At 41.3% G+C, this 23,790-nt stretch overlaps 2 protein-coding genes across 3 annotated transcripts in view; both read left to right on the plus strand.

Moving 5' to 3' along the window:
* The first annotated feature begins 10,264 nt into the window (after positions 1–10,264).
* LOC136002227 (complement C1q and tumor necrosis factor-related protein 9A-like) lies at positions 10,265–13,414 on the plus strand. The gene is made up of 3 exons (XM_065657102.1): positions 10,265–10,430; positions 11,091–11,153; positions 12,609–13,414. Exons 1-3 carry the CDS (start codon positions 10,265–10,267, stop codon positions 13,412–13,414), a joined length of 1,035 nt encoding a protein of 344 aa, XP_065513174.1.
* Positions 13,415–15,122: 1,708 nt separating this feature from the next.
* MIPEP (mitochondrial intermediate peptidase) overlaps positions 15,123–23,790 on the plus strand; it is a 76,049-nt gene continuing 67,381 nt past the window's right edge. Inside the window, exons 1-4 of one of the 2 annotated variants that reach the window (XM_065638037.1) lie at positions 15,123–15,493; positions 18,826–18,999; positions 20,931–21,019; positions 23,262–23,348. In XM_065638037.1, the coding sequence (XP_065494109.1) occupies positions 15,326–15,493; positions 18,826–18,999; positions 20,931–21,019; positions 23,262–23,348 (518 nt within the window). In that variant the 5' untranslated portion in view covers positions 15,123–15,325. The remainder of the gene's footprint in view (positions 15,494–18,825; positions 19,000–20,930; positions 21,020–23,261; positions 23,349–23,790) is intronic. The other variant, XM_065638029.1, reaches the window with a different exon arrangement.

Raw genomic sequence — 23,790 nt, forward strand, 5'->3', positions numbered from 1 at the left:
TTTGTGCACTTCTTAGCCTGGGAGATACTTCTTTGTATTTCCAATATGCTTTTTTCTCTGTGTAAAAAGTATTTTTTTATTTTTTAACAGAGATTATGTGAATGTACAAAGTCAGTTGAGACAGTATGTGCTGACCGCTTGCTATGTTACATAGTTCTCACACTTCATATATCTTGACTTAGAAAATGGATTAATGGTAATGTAAATATATTGAAGTGGTCTGGGATCCGTGCTTCTTATACACAGTCAATTGGCAATGGGTTTTAACCAATTATTTCTTCACAAAGGAAGAGAAATCCTTACTGAAAGAGACAAAGAAATTGTGTGGATCAGAGATGGATTTTTGTCTCAGAGTCGTCAGTCTGGCATTGCTGCGATTTGCCTATGACATGAAGCTGATTTGGGAAAATAACTTTTAAAAAGCCACCAGGAAGAAACAGGATCTTGATTATTTGCAGCACTGATCATTTCTGCTTGATAACTCTCACTAAGGATGACAAGACTGTTGCTGATATGGAAGGAAAGAAAGACTTCATATGTTTCAGAACTGATCTGTTATGAATGTCTTTACAATACCCTATGCTGCTGATTGGGGGCATTACCTGATGATAAGGATAGATCCAAGAGTATTCTTTGACAATGGACACAATCAGTGTTGTCATGAGTCTGTAATATATGAAGAATAAACAAGGGGCTAGAAGCCAGGCATCTTAATAACAATGTAAAAAAGCCTTATTTTAAACATGTATTTGTTCCTACTACTTTGTTACCTCTATCTTTTTATTTATCGTCAGTGTTGTGAAGCCCACTAGTCACTAGATTTTGTGATTTGATAATTTTGTCGCAACTTCTGCAAACCCCGGGTATGTAGGTTTGATTTTTAATCTTTTGAGAACTGTACATTTCAAATGCCTTGTGTATCTAGTGCAGCAATAATGCAAAGTCTGGTGATGCTCAGCCGAATCGTTCACTGCATAGTGAACTTCATTGCTTGTGCTTTCCCATAGTGATGGAAGATGACCTGAAACTGTTAAGAACTGGAAATACACACTGACATTTTCAATGATCCAGCTTAAAGAAAATGCACAGGAAAGCTAGTGAAAAAAGCTGGCTGGGTTGTATTTTTCTTTTGATGTTTAAAACAAGCCATCTCCTTTCACATTTCTAAAAAATATAATTCTAAATGCTCAATTTAAACACAAGGAGCAGACTTCCAAATGCAGGCATGGATGCATGCCCTTCCCCTTAAATGAGCAACCCTTCTGTGTTTCTTACATAACCATTTTCATGGGTACTTGCCACGTTCAGGCCTGCAAACCAAAGTGGTGTGGAAGTGGAGGTGATGTTTTTCATAATCATATTTTGAAAGATTTGTTCTAGATGCAAAAAATGCCAGAAGTTAGATTGCAGTGCTCACCCAGAAACTGTCCCAGCTGGACCTGAAGACATTATGAGATCAACACTTATTTACATATTTGTCTTTGCTAAAACCTACTTCCATCCAGGCCTTGGTTCTGTGCAGTGCTGCAAAAAGGAAAAGGAGATTTTGGGATATATCATCTGACATGTCTGTGCCCATGAAGGCTCTTCCCATGTAGTAGTGCTGGTGCCTTAACCCTGAAAATGAACAGAAATGTTTGCATGTGGTTTTGGATGCAGCAGGTTTTTTTTTTCTCAATAAGCGAATTTCAGAGAAAAAAAAAAAAAGGAAATGTTTCATGGTGCAGATTACTCAGGACAGTTTTACATATAGTACCCTGCATAGAGATATGGTTGTTTTATAATATTCTTTCTGTCTTTCTTTGCAATCTGACCTTGCAACAGATTAAGATAAAATATAACAAGACAGGCCAAATTTAGACTACACCATAATCTTTAAAACAAACTACAGTTAAATGAAAACACCATTACATTATCCAACAATTAAAACAAATATTTATTTGGGGTTCAGCCTGGCTTTAGAATATGTAGGAAAAGGAGTTCAAATTAAAATGTAAAAGTTTGTATTCTAGCAGCTCTTACCCTGATACTTCATTCTGATGACAAAGCTTATAGATGATCAAAAAGGTGTCATGGCAACATCTGTTCTTTTCCTCCCACTTTCTCATGCTCTAAGTTACTATAAAAAGTTTAGGGTAACTACTAAGCGCATTTGTGCCTCGTTTAGATAAAGCAGAGCCAGAGCCTTCCCCATGGCCTGCTGAGCAGATAACCTCAGACTTCATGCATGAGATGCAGTAAAATATAGTTGTCCACAAGTGTGTTCCCACTGAGTTAGGATAACGCCAAACCATAATTGCATCTAACTCAGAGCATTTGATGTATAAAATAATAAGATTGTTTTACAAGTGGCTTTTGCCATGCTAAATTTCACATTGAGTTTTAGTGGTCAGTGTAATAAGGGAGTTCAAAGACAGACTACTCAAATGTTCCACATTTTAGTTGTCTTTTGAAAGTAATTATAACAGAATTTTTGAGCCAAAGGTCTTTAGCCGTAACTAACACAGTACCTTTCTTTGACTGCCTTTCTGCTTTTTTTTCTATATATGTGGCATTTGTATGTAGGAGATGCCTTCTGAACCATCTCTAATTTAAAACTATTTGTTGTAAATACCAGGGATGACTTGCATATATATTTTATTTTGACAAGTGTTTTGTAACATTTTATCTTGCGTCCATTGCTTTGTGCATCTTACCATCTGTGTGCTGTTACACATCGTAAATGAAGTGTACTGGCTGCAGAGCAGATGAATTGGCTGTTGACAGCTGAATTACAATGTATAGGACTGAAGTAGCTTGATGTGCATTTGTTCCGAAGTAATTGCATTACAAAGTTTATTTACTCTTGGAACACTGTTTGTCAAATGAATCTATTTTCTGGAAATAAGTACACACTTACATTCCCATTATTTTTCTCTTACTGTACATGTTTGAATTAAAAAATGTACAAAGCTGAAGTTCCTCAGCTGTGTCTTATAAAATTTTACTGTGCAGTTTTAAAAATATTGTGGTTTTTTTTAATTGTCTACAAAATCTCTTAAATGTCATATTTACTTTGTTATTTTTAAGCAAAAAAGTCACACCCTCCACTTTTGGTTTTCCAGTAACAGCTACAGTACTTCCCAGTACAAGTTCATTTTAACAGACTACTAAACCTGATTCTGGGGTTGAAGTCTTCGTCATTCAGGCAAAACCCGTCCTTGTTACTGTCCCAGCCGTATGTACCTGTGGCCACTGTGCTTTACCTTGTTCTGGCAGACAGCTCCCACAGCACCCCTGGGAAGTAAATGGAAACACAGCTTCTGTATTAATGAAGCTCCTGCTAACAGAGGACAGTGATTTAAGTACTGTGGTTTGGGTAAGGAAGATTAAATTTTATTTTCTTTGGAACAAAAGCAAAACTTTTTGGAGGGGTTCACCCAGAAGGCATGTTCTGAGAATGGGTGTGAAGAGGCTTACCTGCCTGCTTGTTAGAGCAATTGCCAACAGTGCTGGAGATTCTACTGCTCTGATTCAGGGAAGTTTTCCATTTCTTGTTATTTTGACAGAGCAGAGAACCACATCTGAAAGTTGTGTGTGTGTCCTTCCTGCTCAAGGCTGTGTCAAACATTATGTTTCACTGAGACACATTAGCTTTAATAACATATTTTGCTGAAAACTTCTCATCAAAAACACTGGTGAGTTCAAATGCTGGCAGATTACTTGGGTTTGCCAGCTCCTTTCCCCTCTTTCCAATGTCCTCATCTCTGTCTCTTGGTTCACCTCAAAGCTGAGAGTTTCCCAGGCCTCCCAAGTGCACTTTTTGAGGTCAATCAGATTGCTGAAAACCATCCCTTGAGCAAGTGCTGGAGTGCAGCGTTCTGATCAACAGGCTTTCTAAGGAGCCTGAAATGCATCTGGCCATGGTGAGCTCATTTGTGCATTTTATTTCATTCGCATTCAGGCCCAATCCTGCAGATCATTCCATGCCACCAGGTTTTAAGTTCTTGGAGAGCTGATCTATCAGGTGGAGCTTTTAGTGCAGAAATAGAAATAGCACTGCTTGTCTCTTTGTCTCTTTTTTTTTTTTTTCCAGTTTGGTGTGGTTTTTAGAGGCTGCATGATGGTAACAAAGATAAGAATTTAAGCTTTTCTATGTTACAGTATCAACTGCATATCATGTAGTCTGTAAGTACACAAACATTCAGTGTGTTTCTGAATATTTTTCAAAACTCAGTTATTCTAACTAAGTGGAGAACATGTAATTGTGAGAATGTGTCAAAACTGTATAAACTGTCAGCACAACTGTTCGGCATTTTTTAAATCTTAGGTCTGTGTTAGGCTTAGTTCACTGCAGTCAGGACTGACTGGTTGTCCAGGTGAATATCTAGGGCTGGGACATCGCATACTGCCACTATTAGATATCTAGGCTCTGATTTCAAAAAGAGGTGTGTGTATGTTTCTATACATACATATTTACATACATCCCCACTCTCCCAAACTCCCCCTCCCCTTATAAGCTCCATATGGCATCCCCAGATAATGTCTCTGCTGGCACGTACCGCGGTTGCACCAGACAAGTGACCCACACCCATCACACACTCCCTCTGTTTACGTTACAGCTTATATTTCTGTTGTGCAACTTGGCAGGGGGGAAGGCAACACCTGGGCAAGGTTTTACCTAGAGTCATTTTAATATTTCAAGCATTCAGCGTGAGCCATCAGCAATGGCAGACAAACCGCTCTGCAGGCAAGTGAAGGCTGGAAGGTGCCTATATCACTGGAGCTTGGTGTCAGCAAAGTCCAGGAGGACAAATTGAGAGGATAGAGGTCAGCAGAGCAAGGAGATCCACTGCTCTTCACGGGCTGAGTTGCATTCTGAAGAGAAACACAGGATGATGGACTAATAGGATTTATTGACTCTCCTAGCAATTTTTGGAAAGCTGAAACTGCTTCAGGGAGAAGGAGGAGCTCCAGGTGCTCCCAAGGGACTGTGCTGGCAGAACCAGGCACAAGCCAAATTCCTCATTTCTGGCACATAAGAAATAAGAAGGCAGAAGGCCCAAGATATACACTGAAATGAACTCTCAGTAGGAGAGTCACTAGGCACAGTTAACCTTGGCGTCTACCTATGAGCATCCACCAGACTTCAGAGGTGCCGACTCATTAAGGACTGAAAAAGTGTTTAGAAGGTGTTCTGCTAATAAGGTTGGGTATATCTTATTTTATTAATCATCCATCTCTTTATTACTGCCATATGAAGCTCCTAACAAAGGTAATTAGCACTGCAATGAAACTTAAAAAAAAAAGCCCCACATCTCCTGCCATTCAGATGCAACATTTTTTAAGAGCAAATGATGAACTGGTGTAATTATTTCCAAGGCATTGTTTTGTGATGAGACAGGGCACACTAAAAAGCAGCTGATGGTAATGTGTCTCTCTAAGGCCATTCCTACAGCACTTCTCTTGTTTCTCTGCTAAAAAAGCAAACCGGACTAACCGCAGAGTCCATCAAGGCAGATCCAGCTCATGAATTATGTCATTCTCACCTCAGGACTGAACAGACAGACCTTGACTGTTGTCCTTGTAAAATCCACAATCTCTTTTGGGCCAGTATAAGGGTCCTGCTGCCCCAGGAGCCCCTGCTGGTGCCAGTGCCATGTCCCCAGGAGCCACTCGCTCTCAGTGCTGTCCCACAGAGCCACCAGCTCTCCCAGCATGCTGCAGCCAGGAAGGTTCATCAGTAGATCCAGATTTTCTGCATGGCAGGACAGATCACTGAGGGTGAAGCCCTAATCTGGCAGGGTGGGCTAATTTTTAATGACTCAAACTTTTGAGGTGTGAGAAGAGGCTGAGGCTGAGCAACCCCAGAAAATTTCACATGGTGTCTAATGGGTAAAGAGAAAAGGATTGTTTGTCGTGGCTCTCATTTCTTCTTCTCAATTAGTACAGCAGCAAGGCTAATTTGGCAACAGAAGTTCATTCAAGGAGAGCAGCTAATTGCTGCATTGTCCTTTTCCTCAGAGCATGGTAGACATAGCATCCCAGATAAAAACCAGTGCACCATAACTCTTGCAATATTTTTTTATTACCACAGGGTGGTGGTGACGACCCTAGTGAAAACTATTCACTGCTCAGCTGTGCTGAGAGTGGGTTATTTGATATGCAGACCGTACATGTCGTATCTTTGCAGTGTGGGAACCCCCTCAGACACAGTCACTTGCACCAACAGGGTGAATTAAGGCCACTTCCTATAAAACATTAACTCCTGTCACTATTGGTTTTATCCTTCACCGTTCATGATCATTGTTAAAGGAGTTGATTATATGCTCAGTTGCTTTACTTTCCCTAGTCCTCAAACAGCAGCAGTTTCAGTAGTTTCAAGACACGGTTAAGTATCAAGTTATGCCTTCTTCAAATTTAGGTACCAATAATAAATTTAGTAGCACAATAGCTCTGACTGGTGCTTGAATGGCTAGATGGGGAGCCTGCTAATCACACATGAGAAGCTCTCTTTGTCATTCAATTTATTTACTTTAATTCAACCTCGCTACTTCTTTTCCATAATCACCTAATATATGTAATGCCATATTCACAGCATTGTTATTTTTAATTTCTACAGTCTTTTTGTCCCTATTTCCATTGTAAATTGCTTGATAGAGAGGCTAACTTTATTACATGTTTTTGCAGCACAATAATGGTATTAAGATGTGCCTTCCGTCCTACAAACCAACCAAGCTGTCGAAGGCTAATATTTGTGTAATGTATTTTTGTAATGGAACAGGCAAATCAAAGCCTTATTAATCCATTTTAACAATTGTCTTTCATGTAACAGTGGCAAAAGCCCAAGTACAGAGCACTTCAACTTAGTATTGGACTAAACAGAAAGATTCCAGTTTAAACCTGTTTTAATTATTGAACAGCTCTCAAATTTAAATCACTGACCTTTGAGAATTTATTGACCAAACAAGTGCTTGTCCTCAAGGCACATATTTGGATCTTGCATTAATTTACATGAAGCATTTACACTCTGGTTAAAGATGCCCAAGAACACTGCAAGTACAGAGTGAATGAGGTAAGACCAGAGATCCTATACCTGTGATGATGGTGGTAATGACGATGATATTGATGTTGTCAGCTCGTGGAGAGGGATGAATGTATGGGGACCAGGCTGTCTGTTCCTTAAGCAAGAAACACTCCCTTAGACAATGGGGAATGGAGTTTTCCGTCGGTGGACAAGGACTGTCAGACTTCTCCATGGGGTGCATCATATCCTAACGATGTCATACAGAGTACTTCTTCCTTTTGCACTCATCTGGAGTTGTTTCACTAAGGCAGAAAATGTTTTTATGGCTCAGAAGTAGCAAACGTTTGATCTATTTTCAACTTCCTTTAGTGCTAACCAGCAGCAGCAGACACAGCAGGATTTTGCTGGTGGTGATCAAACATCTTTCTGTAGACCATTGGCAAGGGCACCATAAATCAAATCTCCAATAATTGCTGCAAATTGGTAACTTTTCTGAAGTCATAATTAAAAGATTAAGGAAGATGTCCCAAACTTAAGGTCTTCCTCTATAAATTATTTTAAAAGAATATTTAGATTGAATATTGCTGACAGGGTGTAATTATTCCTATTAAGAACATACTAGTCTCTCTCTAAATGGTATTTGTGTGCATTGCTTCATAAGCTTGCAAAATGGTAGTGAAGGGATTAAACAGAAGATTAATTTATTTAGTCAATGCTAGTTAATATTTCAAAAGGAATACTGATCTTAGTATTAAGTTCTCACTAATGCAAGAATCAATTTAAAAGCCAATTATGTAAAGTTTATTCATTCCGACTATCACTTTTACCTGTATAAGTACTTAACCTATACAGCCCAAGTTTCTGTGCATTAGACATTTATGAATATTAATTCCAAATAAAATGTCCATTAATTTTGTTACTGTTTGATTTTTGTTCCTCCATCTAATCTCTTCCTGTTAATTGCTATTACACTTGCTTAAACCAGTTGTGTCCAGAATTAATATGAATGTATTTCAGTGGACATCTATTAAAAGCCTTAATATAGGAGGGACTCTCTAATGAAAGGATAAATATAAGATGGACTTCAAGTAGCATTGTCATATGAGGAGGAAGAACCAGACTAAAGACCTGTTTTTGCCAAAAAACTCTCATACTTGATCCCTCACATCTTTGCTCTCATCAAACCCTGCTCCAGCTCTGACTCTCTCAGAGGTCAACCAACTTATTAACCTAGTAGGTGACTAACTCCAACTAAAAAAAAGGGAAAAAAAGGGAAAAAGAAAAAAAAAATCACGTTAACGGGTTGAATTGCTGTAGCAGCACCAGAGCCATCTCCTGGGAGACAAGAGGCACAACTGCAGTCATGAGCAGGCACTGGGAAAAATGTGAATGGAGAAGTGGGCATTAAGACCTCTGCTTCTTCTTGGTTATGAACTGTGTGACTGGCACAATTATATTATTTTCCCTTAAGAAGCTGTTAAGAATCTTCCACGTAGGCCTTTCCAAAACCCCAAGTCTTAGTCCCTTCAAACTTCGAGGGGATTCCACTTTTGAGCCAAGTTTTCTGGTCAAATTTGTGTATGCAAGGTAAAGGCCAAGACTAGATGTAAATGCTGTCTACTGTTTAGACACCCTGGCAGGGCACTACTGTATCCAGCAAAACATCTTACCACATTAGGGGGGTGCCCTGTGGGAGAGGTTTGCTGTTGTTCCCAGGCCACTATTTTCACATTCCTGTATACCCTCCAGCCTGCTGGTTGTCCTCTGATCCTGGGAGTCATGCCTTCTCCTGCTTTTGTCCTAACTGTGAGAAACAGCCGGCAAGCAAAAAAGAGAATCAGGGGCAGCCAACACATATGTAATTACAAGCCAAAAGAAAAAGAAGAAAAAACATCAAGCTCTTCTCATATGCTTTTTGGCCTCAGTGTGTTACTGGTGGTGCTGAGACTACCCCAGTCTCGCCCCAGCAGTGATTTTACTTTGGTGTACCCCTAGGCCTCCACAGCTGTATGATGAAACTGATAGACAAGCAGTACGCTTTAATGTGTAGACAGACCTGACGAAGGCGGACGTTTTAGACTTGGACTGTTTTTTGGAGGGATGTGCAGGAGCCAGACTGATGTGAGAGCTTAACATGGGTTATTGATGGCCAACATTATCCAATCAAAGGTTGGAGATCAGAAAGATGAAAGGTCTGCTTACAGGCTCCAAATGCGTAAGGTGCCATTTCGTAGGAAGTCCTCGAGCTGGGAGACGTAGACAGGCTTCCGCCTGGCTCTGAAAGACAACAGTGACCATGAATTAGCTCCTCTTTGGGCACTGTTCTGGCTAGAGTACTTTACAAAGCAATTTCTGAACAAGAATGCCTGTATGTTATATAAGATAAACTACAGCTCAAAGAAACAGGACATTGTATGAATCATTGGTCCTACCTGAATCACCCCTCAAGACAAAATTGTGACTGTCCATTTGGGCTTAGGACAGCAATAACATTATTATTAGTGCACTTCCTTGTAGGCTTGCCAGACGTTGGGGTTTCAAGGTTTATGGTCAGAGTAAGTCAGATCACTGGAAGTTCTTTGGCATATAGCTGCTGCAGCTGTATATTCCTTGCTGGGAATAAAAGAAAAATAATAAAATAAAGATGATAATTTTTGCTTGAGTTGCCTTTCTATTCTGATCTTGGAATTTGGGTTAAGTTCAAGTGAATCCATGAAATCTGGACTTTGTCAGTCTACTAATGGTTGAAATAGAACAGTGAGAAACTATGGGATGCACTGAGCTGTTGTTTGCTGGCTAGATCCTGAGGACATCAAGGGCTGCTCTAAACGTCTTGTGACTTTCAGCTGGACCGTCTTTGCAGAGGTACTTATCTCCACAAGTCACATCGCATAAGAAAAAATGAAACGGAACCTGATGCTCCAAACCAAAGAGAATTAAGGAATTATTTAAGTTGTGTAGAGCTGAGTTAAAAGTCTCAACCATGTAATGAAGCTATGGCTGATATTCCCATTAAATTATTCTTTGAAATAGCACTTAGTAGTCTCCAGGATTGTACTTAATGCTATATAGAGACCTGTAAATGAAACAAACCAAAAACAATAGACATGGTGAAAATCCATTTCCTCTTTTTACTCCTTCCTCTACCCTACATCCCCTCCTTGAGCTCACAAGATAAATATGGAAAAATAGATGATCACGTAATCAGATTTAACTTTCTTATATCTTTCAGATAAAATCATATAACCTATCTAAAGAATGACAAGCTGGATTATACTGCTGGCTATTGTAGTCAGCACAGCAGAAACACAAACCCAGGATGTCTGTACCCAAGGGTATCCTGGCATCCCCGGTAATCCTGGGCACAACGGTATACCTGGTCGGGATGGACGTGACGGTTCAAAAGGTGACAAGGGGGATACAGGTACTGTGTTCAGAATTACTGATTTAATATATCAAATTGAATGCCATTAGTTCCCAAAGTTGTCTGTAGTCAGTCTGCATTAACAGGATTATTCTGCGTAGCCTTCACAAAACATTTCAGACATTTTTCATTTACTTGTTTGAAGAAGGAAATATAAAGAAGGCCTAATAATAAAAGCAAGATAGCTAATACCATTGAGAGGTGAGGTCCGTGAGATAAAAACAAAAGAAGAAAGACTTTTGCTTCTATTGTGGGAATATTTTTATGTCTGTTTGAAAATTTTAAAGCCTGTAAACCTACTCTTGCACCTCTAAAATAGAAACTGTATTTCTGCAAAGAACTTCAAGCCCAGTGAAAAAACAAACAAACGGAAAACAAACAACAGATACCATGTTTGGTGTAATAAGCAGTGTGCAGTGGTAAGAACATTTCTCTTATTTAAAGTCTACAGCTGTAGAGTTTGCTTCTGAGTGTACCTACTTGCTGTAACACAAGAGCCACTGCAGTGAAGTTCAGGAATGGAGACTACCGAAAAACAGTCAGGAACAAGGCTACTCTTTATATTAGCATTTAGCCAGGCTTGCAAGAGGAAGGATTAGAGGCTTCAACCCAAGTTTAATGAATTGTTTAACGAAGATCTGCTTTTCTCTTCCATACTAGGTGAAGCAGGACTTCCTGGCAGTCCAGGGAAAGACGGTGCAAATGGAGAGAAAGGCGAGAAAGGTCAGAGAAGAAGCGTTCAGATTTATTATTTGTCTATCAACTGCTACCCTTGTGTTTGTGAGCACTGGATGTGCTATACATTCCAGCTGTAGTGAAAGTACCATAAATTTTTAAAAACCCTTTTCCAGAAGTAGTAGAGGCTGCATATGTATGCTGAAAATTACAAGAGGAATTTGCTGCCTCCAATTATCCCACTGCCTCTGATGCACTACAACTTGTTCCCTCAGCCTGCCATCCTTCCGTTCCCATCTCTGATTCTTTTGTCAACTGCTGAGGAAGACACCACATCTGCAGCTACCTCTTGTGCATTCTTACAGTAATTGTGCATAGACAACTTATGTATCCAAAAGCATGGAAGCCTGCCAAATACAGTGTCTAGGTTCTCCGAATTCCTTTTGGTGGTCCTGAAAAGTAACACATGGTATATGCATCACATAGGAGCAATGACAACTTGCTCTACACCCCTCAGACTTTTCTTCAGTCTGTTAGAAATGACCTCAGTCCTGGAAGGCACATGACACATGAGGCCACAAATATTGTTTAAAATTACCCAAGCTACCTTCGCTTCCTGTGTCCTTGTCCTGATCGACCTGCACTGCTTTTCCCAGAGGCTCACTGTAGAATGTCACCCATTTTCAGGTAATTGCTGCTGTTAAATAATCTCAGTTGTAAATTGAGACAGTAAACAGTAAATATAGTGTTATTCCTAACATCAGAAGCCAGAGGCTTTTATGCAGAAATTATCAGCTTCTTTCCCTGACTGATAGAATGATCATCATAGATAGAATATGATCATCATGGTTTCTTTTGTCTATCAACTGCTTACATGCCCTTCACATCATGAGACCTTCATCTTCAAACCCTTGTGCATCAATCAGAGGATCTTCAAAGGCTTTGAGCTTCAGTCCAAGACTGGATGAACGATAAATGGAGCATGGGGTAACAAATCACAAGGACAAAAAGCCTTTAGTTGCACTTCAGTAGCAATCTGAGTAACCCAAGCAAAGTTCCATCATGTAGAAATTATGGAAACACATGGCAAGGAAATTCTGGGTGTTGTTCAAATAGAACCTTCCTCTGCTTAAACTCCACACCATCTCTCCCATTTTGTATATCAAAGGCTGAAAACAAGTGTCTGGACAGATGCTGCTTGTGCCTGAAATGACATGTGCTGTCAGTGATACCATCAGCATGCAAACAAATCACATCTTCCTTTCTTTGAGCTTATTCTTGCTGCTCTCAGCTTGGGCACCTGTCTTCTAACACAAGAGCAGATTCTGTAGATGTTATGCTTATCCTGCACTTGAATGTATGAGGAATTATATATACAGTTAGCACAGTATGTACAATGGTGACATACATGTACACATACATGTCTTTGTGCTGAAACGGATGTTGTGCCCCACTAATCCAATGGAAGATCACAAGAAAGTGTATTTTTTTTTTCCCATTTAGGAGCCAATGGGACTGTTGAAGAGAAGGGCAACAAAGGAGATAAAGGAGAAAGAGGACGACCTGGGAAACTGGGACCAAAAGGAGTTACAGGATCAGTGGGTTACAAAGGTCAGAAGGGAGAGCTGGGACTGCAAGGACAAAAGGGGTTAAAAGGAGACATTGGGCCCACAGGTCCAAAAGGGACAAAGGGTGAAATCGGCCATCCTGGAAGAGTTGGTTTCCCAGGGCCAATTGGCCCAACTGGTCATCCAGGTCCTAAAGGTAATACTGGAGATCTGGGACCACAAGGTAACCCAGGAATTCAAGGGGAAAGAGGCTTGAAAGGTGACAGAGGGGATAAGGGGAACGTAGGTGCCCCAGGAGTCCTGCCAAGGAGTGCTTTCAGTGTTGGCCTTACAATCACCACCAAATTTCCCCCCCCGAATCGCCCGATCAAGTTTGACAAAGTGCTGTATAATGGTCTAAATGACTACAACCCAGCTACTGGCAAATTCACCTGCAAACACCCTGGTGTTTACTATTTCACCTACCACATCACTGTCTACTCAAGGAACGTCAGAGTAGCTCTAGTTAAAAATGGCATCAAGATGCTGCACACGGTGGACAGGTACCAGAGCGGAGAGGACCAGGCCTCGGGAGCCGCCATCCTTGAGCTACAGCGGGGAGATGAGGTGTGGCTGCAGGCTCACCAAGGAGAGACTTTCAACGGGCTGTTTGCAGACGCTGATGATGACACCACCTTCACTGGGTTTCTCCTGTTCAGCACCTCTGACCTGCTGGAGCCGCTGCCATCACCCGCCGTGTAACTCCATGTTATCCATGGATGCTGTACATCTGTGTCCCTCAGTCCTCCCTAATAAAGCTGTAATCTGCTGGCCAGTTTCTATGGGATTCAACGGAGAACAGAAACCACCCAGGGAGGTATGCTGAGGGCTGAAAGGGAGATGCAGGACTGTAGGGCAGGTTAGGACCAGCTAGATATTTCCCTAAAAGTTGAGTAAAATTTTTTTCTGACTGCTGTAGTCATCACAGTGGGAAGGTGTAGGATCACACTGCCTGTACGTGTAGGAAACCAAGCCTCATTGTGCACACAACTGCTCATTTGCACAACTTACTGTGCGGAAGCTTTCATGACCAGCTGCTAAAACACAGCTCAGAGCTTCAGAGACATAGTCAGAAGACTTGAATTACACCACCTTCTTGTCCCAGCCACAAGATACCAAGGGTTTATCCATTAAACTGTCCTAATCTACTGTTGTCAGCTTTGTTTTTTAAAATTCAAAATTAAAAAAAGTTCCTAATGTGCATAAATGATTTTTATGGCTGCAGCTGCTGTACAGTTGGTTTCAGGAATGGCTTCTGCACAAGAGAGGACAACTCTAAAGTGTCTATGGTGCTGGGCTTGACGCACCACTGGTTTGGTGTCTTACTGTCGTTACACAGGGTGCATGCACCAGTTCTGTATGACAAATGTTTTAAAAGAAAGTGGGACGAAATAAAAGATAAAATTTCAAGTTCTGGAATTATGACATGTGGGTCCTGGCTGTCTTGTGTAAACATTAAGCAGCAGTCACTTCCACGCAAGTTTATATCTTCCTAGGTGGCATGTGTAGATGGACTTGAAACTTGGCTAGTTTGCACCCAACCATTTCAAAATAATTTTTAAACTTGGAATTACCATAGTTTGATACATCCACAGGGGCTGCTTACGAGTTTTGTTGCACCTAGGTGGATTTTGCAGCTTTTAAGTATGGTTCTTTGCCCTCTGTATAGCTGAGGGTCCGAAGAGGAAGTGCCATGTGGCACATGCTGTGATGTGGGCAGATACTCAGTGTTGGTGCAAAAATACAGTATAATGCTGCTGTACTTCAGAATTAGCAGTGAAAAACAAAATCTCCCAAATGAAAGATAATTGACACTGAAGCAGACAGACTGGAGAACCTATCAAGTGATATTTGCTGTGCCATAAAACTTTAAATTTTTAGCAATTTTCTCAATTTTTTTTTCTCCCCCAAACCTCAAAAATACAACAGATGCTGGTAAGTCTTGCTCCCTCCCTCTCTTTTAGTGAATAAAGCGGAGATGCCAACCGACATGGGTCAGCATCATGAAGTTCTGTGCAAATGCGACGTAGGAGCAGGAGCACTGACTCCCCACCGCCCCGAACGCTGCCGGGAGACACCGAAACGTGGACACGTCCCCACAGCTGTCGAACCCAGAGTGCAAATAACCGAAAATGGCGAGGTGGGTTTCTTCAGGAAAAACGGCCGCACTCCTCGTGCCTGCTGAATTACAGAGGAGTGCGGTTTGTGACTTTAACTGCAAAACATGCAGGAGACACTTCAGCCGGCGGATGATCCTCCTGTCCCCGCGGGCTCCCGCAGGCCTGCGGCCGAGCCCGGCCAGCCCGCCGGGCCCCTGCCTTCCCCGCAGGGTAGCGCCAGGCCGAGCCACGGCCGCCGGCAGAAGCGGCCTCCGCCCCGCCGCGGCCGGGAGGGGAGGGCGGGGGGAGGGAAAGCGGCAGCCGGGCGGGCGGGCTGAGGGGAGCGGAGGCCGGGCAGCTCCTCCCGCCGCGCTGGGCGCGCCGCCGCTCCTCCTTCTCCTCCTCCCCTCGGCCCGGACGCGCGGAGGTCGCGCCGAGCCGGGCGCGCCGGGCCTGCTGTCGGGCTCCGGGCCTGCTGTCGGGCTCCGGGCCTGCTGTCGGGCTCCGCTCCGCCATGCTGGCCGGCTGCCGGCGGGCGCTGCCGGCGGCGCTGTGCCGGGCGCTGCGGGGCCGAGCGGCGGGGTCGGGCCGCCGGGCCGTCAGCACCAGCTGGTGCCCGGTGGGCGCCGCTTTCGATGCGAAGCAGCAGCAGCAGCAGCAGCAGCTGCGGGGCAGGGAGACGGTGAGCGGCGGGACGGGGAGGGCCGGCTGCGCGGGGGAGGCGGCCCTGGCCGCCGGCAGCCTTGGCTTTGCTTTGCTTGTGTGTAGTTTTGTATTTTAAAACTTTTAAGTCGCGGTGATGGGGACAGCCGGGCTGTTACCAGAGCGTTAGGCGGTAACATCTTTGTAAGAGTTTGTTTTGCTTCTAATGAACCAAAGCATTCTGTCTTCTGGGCACTCAAGTGTTTGAAAATCACAGCCTTGTTTATTGAGACATTTACTTAGAACCTCAATAGAGACCATGTGTGTGTATATATATATATATACACATTACCCCTTCCACTCCCAGCTCTTACCTGCCTGTGTCTCTTTTTAATCTGTCCGTGTCTGGCAGTGCTTCAGAATCAGTGAGGCTGCTGACATCCTCTTGTGTGGATATCGTTCCTGACATCCAGTTGCTTGTGGCAGAAAGCATTTGTTTGCTGGGTTGGAGACACTCGGGCTTTTTGATTTATTTCTTTTTAGGGTGAGTCGAGTAGGTTTGTTAATGAGAGTCCTGGGAATCTGAACAAGTTCCTGGACAGCATGTGTACTTTCAATGGCCCAGTGCATGCAGAATACTTACCCCTCAAAATCCAGGTGCTAGTCTGCTGATTTCGCTATTCTTGCCATGATGCCAAGGCTGGTGAAGCTGTTGAACTCTGGGACTGAGTGATTTATAGAATCATAGAATAGTTTCGGTGGGAAGGGACCTTCAAAGGTCATCCAGTCCAACCCCCCGCAATGAGCAGGGACATCTTCATCTAGATCGGGTTGCTCAGAGCCCCAGCCAGCCTGGCCTTGGATGTCTCTAGGGATGGGGCATCTACCACCTCTCTGGGCAGCCTGTTCCAGTGTTTTACCACCAAGCTTTTAGTTTAAAACCACTGCCCCTTGTCCTGTCGTAACAGCCCCTTTTAAAAAGTCTGTCCCCATCTTTCTTGTAGGCTCCTTTTAAGCACTGAAAGGCCGCAATAAGGTCTCCCTGGAGCCTTCTCTTCTCCAGGCTGAACAACCGCAACTCTCTCAGCCTGTCCTCCCAGCAGAGCTGTTCCAGCCCTCTGATCATTTTTGTGGCCTCCTCTGGCCCCTCTCCAACAGGTCCATGTCTGTCCTGTACTGAGGGTTCCAGAGCTGGACACAGGACTCCAGGCGGGGTCTCACCAGAGCAGAGCAGAGGGGCAGAATCACCTCCCTGACCTGCTGGCCATGCTCCTTTTGATGCAGCCCGAGAAATGATTGGCTTTCTGGACTGCAAGTGCACATTGCCGGCTCATGTCCAATATTTTATCCACCAGTACCCCCAAGTCCTTCTCCGCAGGGCTGCTCTCAGTCACTTCATCTCCCAAATTCAGTGAGAACAAACTTGACCTCTATTTATAATCCAGCACTTGTCTGGGAAATTCTTCTTCTGGCTGTCCTGCCTCTGTGTGTACACTGATGTAAGTCTTGTTCCGGGAATTAATCCAGTTATGCTTTTGCCTGGTTTGGGGAATGAGTTCTGGATTTGCTTAGTCCACAGAGAGGTTGTAGAGTTCTTTGAGAATAGAGATGCGTATTTCAGGCTTGCAAAGACACTGTGACAGGTAAAGTGTAAATGCAGAGGCCAAGCAAAGAGAAGAATGCTGCAGCCTTGCAGCCACATTAAAGAACACAGAGACATGCACCAGGCTTCGGTTTTTGTAATTTTTAAATTTTTATGTCAAAATCGGTGTCATATGGAAGAGGAGCTCCATGGCTAATTTATCTCTAAGAGAAGATACCTCCTGTTCACAGAGGACTACATGTGCAGAAGGAGCCCTCTGGGACATTGCAGAACTCTGCATCAGCTGACTGAGGACCTGAGTGACGGGGCAGTCCCGTGTCTCTTACACAGTTAGCGTTATGGAAGGGTGGTGTGATACCTGTATATTTGTGTTTGTGTGCATGTGTTTATGTACATGGGTGTATATATATTTAAATGTCTTCTTCAGTGTTCATTTCAGTCCAGTTCCTGTTCCCAAATAATATATTAAAACATGGGAAGTGTGAGGAAGGGTTTCTGTCTTAGGGTGGCCAGCTTACAGTAAGAGCATTAGGGAAAAAAAAAAAAAAAGAAAAAAAAACAGTTTTAGCAACAGCAACAGAAAGAAAGTAGGAAAAAGCAACTTGGAATGTCCCAAATACCTTAGGATGTGCTTTTGCTTCAGAATATATACGTTTACAGACAAACTGTCGATTTGCAGCTTTTCATTTTATTTGGATAAATGCTTGTAAGCTACATGCAGACCTGCAACTGACCACTAACACAAAGAGTTTGCAGAAGGTGCATTGTAAAGTGACTGGCCTGCAGATTTTCAGATCCAGATGGTGATTTTCAGGTGCTGAGCTTGAATTTGGGGAGGGATGGATATTTTGTGAAATCACGTACCTTGTACTGTTAGATGCTGTAGTTAGGAGGGAAGGAGATGCTCATGTTGCAGTTGGGTGATTGCAAAGGGAGTGTATTGTTTGCAGAGATGCTGCATTTCTTAAACGAAATTTTGTTCCTGTTGTAGGTCTTTATCATGGAACTTCTTTAGCAGGTAGCATTAACAATTTTGTTCGCTCTGCAATAGGACCTCTAACTCTGTTCCACGAATGCAGAATATAACTGCTGTCTGTGTCTACCCTGCCCAAGTCACTGTGTTTACTCTGCCCTGTTGGACAGGGCCAGGCTTGGTAAGAACTTAAGGAATAAAAGTGTTAATACCATAACATTTCTGAGTTTTTGCTGATCATTCCTTTTGAGATCTGGTTCCAGTATTTGAGGCTCATTTGATAAGCGTGAGACCACTGTCCCGTTGCCTGCAATCTGTTGATATCTGGGGCTGATGTCCAACTCGTTCACTGTTTTGACACCCCTCCGTAGTCCTCACATTGCCTGATAAGTCTCTTTTGCTTCAGAGGGATGATTTTTCCCTTATTTCAGAATGTAAACGGACTTCCTATGATTTGTCTGGTGCCCGGGTTTTTGAAGTGAGGTAAAAAATGCTTTGAGAAAAGAATGGTGTCGGAGGTTATGGAGTGGAAGAGAACAATCCTGGCTAAAAGAGCCTCAGGGAGGTTTTGGTATGGGAAAGGAAGATGTTTACTTGTGACGCCAGTGTCTGTGACTGATTTTCTGACTGTTCTCTCTACAAAGACACCCATGTGGGACCATTTTAGTGAAGTGCCACAATATACTAACTAGGGTCATTCTGGTAATATTTTGTGGTGATAATTCCATCCTCAAACAAAGGGGCAGAAATCAAGGAGGGTAGTGGTGATGTGTTCTCATTGTCTTCTGCACTGCAGGGTCTGTTTGGTGTTCCAGAACTGAGCTGTCCAGAAGGATTTCAAGAAGCACAGGACAAAGCATTGCAAGAATCAGAACAGCTAGTCCAGAAGGCGTGTTCAACACCACCTGGGCCAGAGACAGTAATGATCTTTGATCAGCTTTCAGATGCATTGTGCAGAGTGGCAGACTTGGTAAGTTACTTTTTAAATTATTATTTGAAGCAAATTCTTTTAAACTGCTTGACTGAGCAAGCCTACACCATGCTCCATTTTATGATTTTCTGCACTGCAGTAAATAGTAGATCAGCTCTGTGAAATTTTGCGTTAAGACAGAAAATTAAATTGGTTCAAAGTTAATTACAAAGGCTTTTACTGAATGATAGGTAGCTACAAATCCTGCCAAACTGTCCAGTTAATTTTAAGACAGGTGTAAAAATACTATAAAGGCCACAACAAGAAGAATAACAGTGAAATTGAAGTGTATTTCTGCTGTAGTATTAATACATAAGCTTTCCAGTGTCACTTACATTATGGAAAACAGGGGGTTGCTCTCAAAGTTAAAGCAGGCGTTGCAATACACATGATTTTAAGTCCCAAAAGTTTACAGATGAAGGTCCATACAGATTAGGAGCAGCAGATGAAACAAAACAGTATCACCTTTTATTCACACAAGAAATAATGCAGTATTTCCTAGATTGCAATTTCTGTCATCCAGAGAATTAGACTACTTGATCTGATATTCTGTATCACAAAATTTTAAGTTTAATGGATCACTTCGTATTGCTCTCTAGAAACTGTTTGCCCGAAGTTTATATTTTATTGAAGCATCGCTCTTTGTTTGAAGTAAGCCGACCCAATCTTCATTCTGAAATCAGTTCTTAATAAATGGGTCACTGAATTTTTTTACTTTGGTTTTCACATTTGAATTTCTCTGTGTGTTTTCAAATCTCATCTCTTATTCTTTTCTAGATTGAAGAGATCTTTTGTGCCAGGAATTTCTTCTTCTGAAAGTAGTTACTTGCTCTGTCGAGTCACTAATTCTTCTTTTGTCTGTTGTATTTTATATAGACTATGCCTAATTCCTCTTAATCAATCAATCAGTCAATCAATATCTAACTAAAACACTGATGTCAGAACTCAGTGGTCATAGTTTTGTATCAGTTTGCTGAGTTAAAATTACCTCCTATACATTGCTTTCAGTTTTACATGTTCAAAGATGCAGAGCTTGCAGAGCTCTGTCTAGAAACAATTTGGTGATTGTTCTCTGTTGGCAGGAATTTTGAGATCTGCCATTCAGCACCTATTCTGTCTATAGTATAGGGGATTCTAAACGGGGCATTCTAAGAAGTAAAAATCTTATATGTACAACATTTGTAAGGTTGCCTTTTCAATCAAACTGCAATCACACTCTAAAGTCAAAAATGTTTCCTGTGCTTTTCGTAAAATCATGCTGAATGTCTTCAGTGTACCCCTAATCTTTGATTTTTTTATCATTTCAATGCCAGAACCTCCCTGAATTCATGTCAGCAGTCATGGAACCTCCTAGCTCCCCAGCCCCCTTTTAGCATCTTTCTGGGCTTCCAAACTCCTTTAAGTATTTGGAGACTTACTGAAAATCTGTTTTGAATCCAGAGGAACTTTTGGGTTTTCCATTTAAACATATTTCTTCCTATTAGGTAATGTTGTCAAAGCATAACTTGATGGTCTGTACACAAGAGTAAAAAGGGTTTGAAAACAAACCCTCTACACATATTTGGGAGTGTGCTTTCATCTTAACTGTGAATTTTAGTCTTAAAAATCTTTTGTAATAACATTTGAATACATCGGAGTATCTCTGTGTTGTAAGGACTCTAAGATACACACCATACTAAAATGTTTTTAAGTAGTGTATGGATTAAATATATTGTTTGGAAAGACACGTTCATTTCCTGGTTTAATAGTTGCCAGCACAGTTTTCCAATAAGCTTTATTTTTTAGAAAAAAAAAGACAAATTCTGCAAATAGATTGCACAGAACTTTAGAAATAAATGTTAATGTAAGTGGAACTACTTGAGTGCAACTTTGTTTATAATTCAAGACTTTTTAACTTGTCTTTTTGCTTCACTGTTTTCTTACTATGTCAGGCTGATTTTGTGAAAATTGCCCATCCTGACTTTGCATTCAGAGAGGCTGCTGAAGAAGCTTGCAGGAACATTGGTACTGTGGTAGAGAAGTATGTTTTCTGCTTGCTTTTTTTTTTAATTTCCATATGCATCTTTAAAAATTACTGTACGATCATCTGTGAAAACAGCAATCAACAAAAAAATATGTAGCGAGGATTTGCATATTTGAACAAAGCATCAGTCTTACAGTTAAAGGTATTTAAGGATTTGGCTTTTTTACAGCATCAGATGAAAGGTTATTCTGTTTTAGTTTCAATTTATATTCTGAACAGTTTTTAAGTTACCAACTGATGCCATATCACTAAAACCCATCAGACTCAAAGCTACATAGGACTTGCGACAGTGAACTAGCTGTTGTAAAGCATATGTACAAAATGCTAATTTGTTTTTAAGATATAAGCTGTTATATAGGCTGTCAACAGTTGGACTTGATGATCTTAAAGGTCTTTTCCAACCTAAGTCATTCTGTGTTTCTAAATGATTCTTTGTTTCACTTTTTCTCCTGGTTTGCTGACCCCTTGAAATCCAGCCAGCGAGTGGGTTATTGTGAAAGAGGAAAGGACCATCCCCACTAAAATGAGTGTTTGAGGATGTGTCTGTCTGGGGTTGTGATATATGTCTGCTCTACCCTGACATGGTTGTGCTTTATTTAAAACTCCATTTCATAGGACATGTTCTTAAAGACTTTTGTTTCTGAAATTTGGCTTTTCTTTGGGTCCTTTTTTTGTTTGTTTTCTTTTTCCTTCTTGCTTCTTTCTTCCTTTTTTCTTTCTTATTTTTCCTCCTTTTTTTGTATATTTTTTTTACTATCTTATAACCTAAACCCTGAAAGTTACCTCATTGGTCCTTGACTACAGTGACCTACTTTGCTTCTCTTCTGCTCTTGCTGCTGAGAAGGTGCAAAGTGGGGATCTTTAATTGGCAAATATCGTGTCCTTTCATTATTTTCCCTTCCTGTGGCATTCAGGAGTAGCCTTCTTAAGTGAAAGCTTTACCAAGCAGTACTGTGAAGGTGCCACAGAGTCTGCTACTTCCCACCGCAGGGTGCAAAAGGTGAAGCCTTTTGCGCTCTGAGGAGGACAGCAGTGCATCAGTTTGTTTAGTAAGCCTTTTGACTAACATGCCTGGCTAAAAAGAGAATTTTAAGATTAAATTCAGCAGAAATTGTTGCTTTGGTCTTGCTAGTGTGTTTGGGAAGTCTTTCACTTGAAACTGGATTTTTCAAGACTTAGACTGAGCACACCATCTATAACAATATGACTTTAATATTTGAATACCACTTCAGATTTAAAATTTGTAGAAAGAAGCAAAATTTGTAGCAAGAAGTATTCACAAATTAACTCAGAGGTTCATAAAATATTGTAAATGCTCAAAACTAGCTATTGTTCAATGTTTCTTCTCATGGGCAAATGGCATCCCTCAGGAACCACTAACAACAGGCATCTGCTTTTAGCCACTTTTTGACAGTGCCAGGCTTCTTATTTAGCACCTTCTGTGCAGAGCCTTTTTGGAAGTACAGGCATCATGCAAATCTTCTTCTGTCTCTGAATTGGGTATTGCTCGTTATTACATTGATTTTACAAATGGGACTGCAGAGGCTTCCTGCACCTCAGCTGATTTAAGAAGTTAGTGCTCAAGGCTGTCAGACTGGGGACTGCTGCCCACCGCAGCTGTGCTGGTGTTATGTGTGTGTTTTTCATTCCTCACTGTGATTCCCACCCAATAATCCAGGTTGACATACATACTTTTAGTTAACATGCCAGCAAATCTGATGGACGTAGTATTGTCTGGCACAGGGGCAGTAATGAGCATCTGAAAATATTCTGGGGATATTAAACTCTTAGTCTACTTCAGCGGCAGCCAGCAGCACTTTTATCTGATGGCAAATTTGAGCACAGATTTTTCTTTAATAGAGTTGAAGTCCTTTCAAAATAAGGATTAGAAAACAGTTCTCCCACCTTATGCTCTCGCCATGAATATCTTTGTGTATAAAAAAATAAGCTATCAGTCTTTAGACTTGGTCGTATTTGCCACAAAATGCTATCCAGAAGTATTTTCCTGTTGGATGCACAAGACTTATTTCCCTGCCAGTTTGTCCACACATCCTTTGTATACAGATTTTATAGTTTTTAGGTGTGGTTGTGAACCAGAAAGCATTTTGAAAATACAGTCCTTGTTTTTTAACATTGTTTCAGTACATATTAAGCTCTGCATTTGAATGAGTAATACCAAGAGATTCAAATATTAGTTTTTGTTGCTCCCGCGTGATTCTTTTACTCTGTATCTTTCCAGATTAAATACAGATGTTGAACTATGTCAGAGTTTGCGACGTCTGCTAACTGATGAAGTTGTTATGAGTTCCCTAGATCCGGAAACCAGGTACTTATTAATGCTTACAGATTCAGATTTTTTCAATAGTATGTATTAATTCTTTATTGTGCTTATATTTTGTGTTTTGTTAAATTAATTAAACAACTGGAAAACATACCACATCTCTGCTACTAATTTATTAGTCACTACTAAATTATCTGCATTATCTGCATATGTGCATTATCTGCATAATTTAGGTAGTTTCTAGTTCTGTAGTCTTGGAGGATGTCTGTATGACTGTAGAGCACAAGATATATTTAAGGTGAATTATTGAGATCTCAAAAAACAAAAATGAGAACTTAAGATTTTCTTCAATAAAACCATTTTGATAAAAATCACGTGCTGTACTGCAGTGTATATATCAGCATTTTTAGTAATAAAAGTAGGGAATAAACTATGTAACTTGATTTCAGTGTATAGAAACTTATTTATATCTTTCAAAATAGGATTA

This window comes from Caloenas nicobarica, chromosome 1 (genome assembly GCF_036013445.1).
Source record: "Caloenas nicobarica isolate bCalNic1 chromosome 1, bCalNic1.hap1, whole genome shotgun sequence".
NCBI classification, from domain to species: Eukaryota; Metazoa; Chordata; class Aves; order Columbiformes; family Columbidae; genus Caloenas; species Caloenas nicobarica.